The following is a 7500-nucleotide window of genomic DNA, read 5'->3' as shown; positions in this document are numbered from 1 at the left end:
TTCCCTTACTCTTTTCTCTCTTTCTCCTCGGCCTTCACCTTGGATTTCCTTTCGTTATCCTTCTGTGCAAGTTGGAGCCAATTTGCCCTAAGTGCTGGAAACTTTCTGAAACTTTGCGTGTGTTTGTGTATTAAAGTGTGTACATGTGTGCTTGTGCCTGCTTGCCTGCAAAGTCAGCAAAGGTTGCTGGTAAAGGAGAGGCCACAGAGTTTACTAAAGCTCTGACACGATGACGGATGAAGATAAAGAGGCTACTATTAAAAAGGGGAGGGATCTGTTTTCAGATCACCATCACGTGCAAGATGAAGGGCGTGCAATGGGCGAGAAAGGAGGGATGGGCCTTCAGAAGGCGTGGGAGGGCACACAGGCACAGGGCAGGCCTATGAGAACAAGACACGACGTTTCGTGTTTTTCACCACAGAACTAAAAGATCTTTCTTTTTTTTTTCCACACAAAACACGGGTAGTGAAATGTCATGACAGTGCAGATAGAGGGAGAGAGAAGTGAAAAAAACTTTGCTGAAAGATGGCCAAGAATGATAGTGCTCTGAAAAGTAGCTGTGTTAGGCCTTTGGTGTGCATGTGAACAGATGCCAACATGGCCGCCGCTGAGAAATGGGCTCTCCCATAATTGTTGTTGGGAATCGACGCTGGGGCAGAAAGTAGGTTCATGCGGCTGATTGAGTATTGATGGATTAGTATAGATCAGAATTGGGGTAGGCGCCCAGACAAGCATGTTGCTTCTTCCTACTCAATTTCAGACATGAAATGTTAATCTAAATTGCTTATTGAAAGTCCCCTTATTTATTGGCAATCTTGTTTAGTTTTTATATATACATTTAAACTTTTTAACAAATGTTCAAAACAAAGTTTATTCAATTCAATTCATGCCTCACCTTCCTGACATCCCTCTTCAGTGACACATCAGGTACCTTCCAGAGATGTATTGTGAGAGAGTGAAGTAGATGAGTGGATAAGATTACATGTCATGTCAGAGCTGAACATGTGTAAAAACTTTCCGCTGGTGGAGCAGTTGATGGATGTGATGGGTGGGAACGCTAGGATTGCCCTCTGCTACTTTCTTTAATGAGTTCATAAATGAAAAGGATGGAAAATACATGTTGGATGCATGGATCTTGTTTGTTACGTCCTTCATTAAGCTACTTTATGTGTATGTCTGTGTTTCTGAGTAACCTGAATCTGGCTGCAGTGGGAGGGCGCTCTGAACTGGTGTTCAGTGTCTCTATCATCACCGGCAATCTGTTTCAGCACATCCACACACTGCACACGTGTTCACGTAAGCAATGAAAAAGCTCTGCATTCCTTTCAAAATCACCATGCTGCGTTTAGCACAGAGGCATTTAAAATCAAGCCACCTTTATAGCCTCACACACCACTGTGTTGTTGACTGCTTGGCTGGAACATGAATGACTGTATACAGAGGAAGTGGCAACAATGTGTTGTATACGTCTTATCTGTAATCGGCATCAGAGTGTCAGACGGTAAAGCCTGATTTTCCTGGGTCTCCGGCCCACGTGGAGCTATGAGCAGTCTGGGACCAGCTGACTGAGCGTCCCTGTCTGATGTATAGACAAAGATAAAGATAAATAGATGTATAGATAAAGAGATGACGCATGTCATGTCACAAAAGAAACATTAACATTTTTGAATCTGGTCTAATCTAAAGTGCAATTAAACATGATTGAACTCAGCAGTCACACATAATAACCAGTGCGTTGGCAGCCACTGAAAATGAAACATTTCCAAAAGCAGAGGTCTTTGTCAACTAAAACAAATCATGCAGTTAGGAAAAAAACGACCATAGGGAACTTGATGATATGGGGAGAGTGATGGAGAGACTTGTGAGCCAGAGAGTGAGGGAGGGCAGGATAAGTTTGGGGGGAAAGTTAGTGGCCCATTGGGGGTTTCTTCTAGAGTTCAACCTCTCTGGCTGGGGAAGGAAGGGGAGGAGGGAGGGGAGGCAGGGACCGGCCTGGGTCAGCAGCAGTATAGAGTATGTGTAGATTACATGTCTAAACTCACTCCGCAAAGCCCTCTGAAGCACTGGAAGACTCTCAGCTCACAGTGCTGTGTGCCAACAAGTGGAGAACCTGGGGTTAGTGGTCTGAGTCTCAACCACAGTAAAAAAGAAATGTCAAAACCAGTGGAGTCGGATAAGGTCCATCAATCTCCAAAAACAAAAGCGTTTCAAGTGTAACCACATGATATTATAAATCGATTGTGTTGCTGCACGCCGGTCCAGAGAGCAGCCCCGGCAAACAACGCCGATGTTACAAAGAACATTTGAACACCAGGGGATTGGCCAGTTTTTATTTTCCAGGATGCTGTTTGAAACTAGCAGCGAGAAAGAAAAAAAACCCAGGAAACAGACAAAAGACGAGTGTGAGAAGAATGCTTGTGGATCATAAAAATGTGACTCGTGGCAGTGATGATTTATTCTGAAATGCATCCAGATCTGAACATTTTTTTTTTAATTATTGTGTAAATGGGTGGAGAGGTAGAACAGAAAGAAACACATTTTTAACAACACACTGTTACATCTTTGATAGATAACAGTTTGTTAGCCTCACCATTCTCTTCTTGCTGTCATAAAGCTTCCCCTTTATGACCCGACAAGTGGATGAAGAAACACATAAAAACTACTGATCTTGTTTACTGTTTGATGCAACAAAAGAGCTGTTAAGTGTGTGAGTGAGTCTGTGCCGGTGTGTATGCATGTGTGTATGACTGCTCTAGTGAACCAGCTTAACAAAATAAACAAGGGGATTTCAACCGAAGGAAAAGCTTTTAGGTCAATAAACATTTTAATCGAAATCATTCAAAATAGCCCGAAACGTGAAAGCATGGTTTCTTTCACGAGACAGGAAAAAGAGTGAAGTGTGAGACAGACGAGGAGGAGACAGGGCACTGTGTGTTTATGGAGAGTGTAGCCAGCAGCGCAGATTGACAGGAAATGTTGTCTTTTTTGCCTGCTGGGCTGTACCACTTGTACTGGCCTGACAGGGGGGGGAGATGAATGTGTGGGGCGCACAGACTAAAGTCATTCTATTATCATATATCTCCCATTGTATCAAGCTGTTTGCTTTCGCCTAGCCAGAGTCCATCCATCTGCTGATGAACAGTTAGGACCAGTGATGGGCCTTTTTATTGACCGCAGACCGCCTATTGATTTTCCTTTTGATTTACTGTCACTGTGAGGGCACTGCTCTGTTTTAAATTGAATTATTTTATCGATACACAGAAAAGCCTGGGTTTAAGAAAGCTAAACGTGGAAGGCAGAAATTTTTTTTGGGCTCGATGATACATTCGGGTGGCACATTATTCAAATTCATTACTTTCACAGCCGCGTCACATCTGCATCCTTGCATCTCTCTGTATTTCTTCACAATGGTTGCTCGGAGATAAATCACAAACAGGGTCAAGAGAACCTGTGAGAAGTGTGTCCAGCACATGGTGTGTTTGTATATTGGGGGTATTTGTCTGTGTAAATGCACTGCAGGGATTGAGCAAGGCAGCCCTCATTCATCACTGTTAAAAGCACTTCGGTGGGGAGAGACAGAAAGAACTGCCCATCCTCTGTTCCCTCAGACGGACAGAGAGGGAGGGATTTACTCTGGCATCTGGTTTCTGGGTTCAACCACAGCACAATGTTCTTCCTCGCTCTCTCTGGCTCTCTTTCTCACACACACATACTCACCCGGCCAGCAGTGGCTGGACTTTAATATGGTTATGATTAGAGACGGGGGCTCAGAGAAGGGAGGGGAGGGGGCTCATATTTACTGCAGGGGAATTGGGGGAGGTGCGATGGAAGAGACAGGGACCAGATCTGAATGGGACACGAGGGGTGGGGGGGTGGGGGGGGGGGGACTGTGTTTGCGTTCCAGGATGAAATATGAAACACGAAAGCAGTACGGACAAAAAAAAGAAGCAAAAGAAGAATGGGAATAGAGTTTTGTCCTCTAACCAGATCAGTTCTTCCTCGAGTGCAGGCTCTGCTGGCCGGCCCCCTCTCCCTCCCTCTCCCTCCCTTCTCCCTCCCTTCTCCCTGCTCCTCCTGGGTCCCTCTCTCTAGCCCTCCCTCTCTGGCATTCTCTCTCTCTCTCTCACTCTCGCTCTCTCTCCCTCTCTCTCTCTCTCTCTCTCTCCACCCCCTCTCAGAGCGTCATGCCGAGGCAGTTGGTTCGCTCCGCCGTGTCTGGGGCTCAGCCAGAGCTGTGAGAGGCTGTTATTTAGGTCTGTTACAGCAGACAGAGAGCAGCTCACCCAAGGGCAGGGGGGGAGAGGAGAGAGTCACGCTCAGCTCAGCTCAGCCCAGCCAGGCAGGAACCAGATCTGCATTCCAGCTGAGAGGGAAAGAGGGGAAACTCCAGTATCGCCAGGAAAGAGCAGCAGAGAGGGTGACAGCGAGAGATAAGTGAAGGCAGCAGATCCAGCTAGCTGTTTCTGCTGTTTGTTGTTGTCACTGCCTCAGCGAGTGACGTGCACGGTGGAAGCGGGGCAGGACGCAGGCAGGACTTGAGGGCTCGGAGTGATTTCTCGCTGAGGGCGGGAGGGGGGTGTGGGTGCCATGTTCGACTGCATGGAGGCTCTGGGAATGGGCCCCCGTCAGCTCTATGATGTCACCAGCCGGGGTGCATGCATGCTGCGGAAGGCGAGCCCCTTCTTTGCGGGGCTGGACCCCTTTGCTTGGACGGGCAGTGCCAGCGTTCAGTGTAAGTGGCATCCTGTTTTGGATTTCTTGTATGACACAATCATGTCTGTCTCTCTCCGTCTGTCTGTCTCTCTCTCTCTCTCTCTCTCTCTCTCTCTCTCTCTGTCTCTCTCTCTCTCTCTCTCTCTCTCTCTCTCTCTGACACACACACACACACACACACTCTCTCTCTCATTGCTGGCTTGCTTACCCCTCAGGGCTTGACCAAGGGGGCTGCTGTCAGGGGCTACAGAGCAGCACAGGAAAAGACTGGGACAAACAGTCTCCTCTCCTCTCTTTTCCTCTCCTCTCCTCTCCCCCCTCACAGCCCACAGACATTTTGAGCTGCTCAGCCATCTGAAAGAAACTCTCTGCTATGATATGATATGCACTGTGTGTGTGTGTGTGTGTGTGTGTGTGTGTGTGTGTACTTGTGCGCTTGAGCCCATGGAGTCAAGTTTCAGTGACAATGTGTAATCACCTGAGGTTTGACCTTGCCAGGTGTATACTAAAAACAAAAGTATGCACACATGAAAGAAAGAGGAAAGTAAAGGTGTGCTACAGGAAGAAGACAAAAAAACACTGACATTTTAGTTCATTGTCCTTTCTTGTTGTGGCTTTGACACTACAAGTCTGGTCTCTGATGTATTTCTTATGAACTGTTATTGACAAATAGCCTGTTTAATATTACAGATGTTAAAAGTTGTGTGTAGCCTGCTGCAGTCCTCCTAGGTCAGAGGTTTATTTATGCTTCTGGATACAAGATGGATAGTGATATTCCTCTGGAGCTATGAATTAATAAGTAGATGAATTATTTAATGGATAAATGAATAAATTAGAAATGTAGAATACATGCACAGTCTAAAAAAGCAGAGGGATGTTTCTTTTTTTTCTCTTTTTCTCTGTCAGACTCTCATTTTTCCTCTCCCTTCTTCCCCCTCTGACTTCAGACAACGCTCTGACTCTAACAACAGGCCTGTCTCTGTAAAGACAAAACTGGGGTCCATTTCCATACACTTCCAGGGGGCCACTACTGCTGTGAGAGAGCGTGTGAGAGTGGAAAAGGAGTGGGGGTGTGTGTGCATAGTATGGTGGGGGAGAAGTGTGGAGGGAGACAAGCCAGATATGATAGTGGAAAAACAATCAAGAATACAAGAAGAGAGAGAGCAGTGGGATAAACAGCCGGCGGACTGTGTTCTTGTTTTTGGGGAGCTTTTTGAAATTGGTTCTTATTTTGTATTTTTTAGTATTTTTCTGTTTGTTCATCCTCCTGCTTTTTGTTCCTTTTGACCGCCTCTCGGGGGGACTCATCTGTCTTCATTAATCGTGAAGACACCAGTGTTTCAGTGGCTGTCATGCACACTGGCTGAGCTTTAATGAAGACAGATGCTCTGTCAGGGAAGGCCGAGGCCAGGGGGGACTCCAGCCAGCCCAGCTTGCTCTGCTTAGCTAGGGGAACCCTGATGATAACAAGATGAGATTTGTTTATTTAATCAATCAGACTTCTATGGGCTCTCCATTTAGCCCATTCACACACATGCATACATTTGAAAATTAGGCCTCTAGATTCCAGAAGTACATTTTTCTTTTGGGCCTTTGTTCCAGAAAATCAAAGTCCTGAGAAGCTGCCCCGAGGGTAAAGGAGCTGAGTCTAGCAGAGCAGAGCAAAGTGGAGGCTGGTGTGGTGTACTGTTTCAAGCCCTCTGTGCCCAATAACCTTTGTAAACAAGGCAGCCCTATCCCCACACCAGGTACCATAATGCCTCTCTTTGCTGAAGCAGTTGCCCCTCATTGTCCTCATCAATGAGGCTGATGAATTGATGTTTGAGTCTGATATCTCATTAAGCCAGCCCAGCTGCACAACAGAGGGACCTGTCTGGCTCCTCATGCCACGCTCACACAAGCACACACTCTGCTCTCCAAAATAACCACAGGGTTTGTAAAGAGAGTCACCTGGCCCTGGCATGATGCGCACCAACGAATTGCTGTGGTCCAAAAATAAGCGCTTTGAGGTGTATTTCATGAAAACATGGGTGTCAGTAGTTCTTTGATAATCTGTGGAAAATGCAATAGAAAAACGTTGTGCGTCTAAATCTTATACAAAATGAGTACATCCTATTGTCCTGGCAGTAAATCTCCTGCGGTGATAAGTGTCACTGTCGTTGGCCATTAGCCCGGGACAGTTAGAGGACTTAAAAGTGTGTGGTCAGTTTTCCTGTTTTTCTGTTCACCAGTGGGAGACCTCAATGTCAGAGGTTAGTGAGAGGCTACGGGCTGGCCAATGCCAGATCTACACCATGTGTGGTGGCCTTGTCAGCTTGCTGAAAAGGAGATCCTTTCAACCAGTTTGGCTTGTGTAATGCTCTTAAGTGCCTTATACCACGTAGCTGGTTCTACATCTGAGCTGCCTTGCACCTAAGGATAATGGACACTGATTTAGTCATACATCAATGAGAACTGAATTAGTCAACTGCCATGGAAGCCATTTCAGAGATGCTATGCAGACCGATTCCCTCTCTGTCAATGTTCATTTGCTTCGAAGAATGAGGCAATTACGCTTAGCAGTTCTCCAGGGTCAGAAGAAGGGGAAGTGTGTTTTTCTCACCGAAATACACTCGTAGCTTCTTTCTTTTTTGTAACACTGTTTGGATATTAATTGTGATGCTTCCAAGCAATACAATCAAGAGAGTGACACGGTAGTAACAGATTGATAGACTGACCCATCACCTTGTATGCAATCCTTCACACACACACACACACACACACACACACACACACACACACACACAC

At 46.1% G+C, this 7500-nt stretch overlaps 1 protein-coding gene across 3 annotated transcripts in view; it reads left to right on the top strand.

Moving 5' to 3' along the window:
• rarga (retinoic acid receptor gamma a) overlaps positions 1-7500 on the top strand; it is a 41667-nt gene that overhangs the window by 18806 nt on the left and 15361 nt on the right. Inside the window, exon 1 of one of the 3 annotated variants that reach the window (XM_031844628.1) lies at positions 4202-4732. The exons of the other annotated variants lie outside the window; for them this stretch is intronic. Within the exon in view, the coding sequence (XP_031700488.1) occupies positions 4588-4732 (145 nt within the window). The 5' untranslated portion in view covers positions 4202-4587. Of the gene's footprint in view, positions 1-4201; positions 4733-7500 lie in introns of those variants that run through there. 3 annotated transcript variants of the gene reach the window in all.

This window comes from Anarrhichthys ocellatus, unplaced genomic scaffold (assembly GCF_004355925.1).
Source record: "Anarrhichthys ocellatus isolate YVR2014 unplaced genomic scaffold, GSC_Weel_1.0 scaffold5, whole genome shotgun sequence".
Lineage (NCBI taxonomy): Eukaryota > Metazoa > Chordata > Actinopteri > Perciformes > Anarhichadidae > Anarrhichthys > Anarrhichthys ocellatus.
This window is presented reverse-complemented; position numbering and strand designations above follow the sequence as displayed.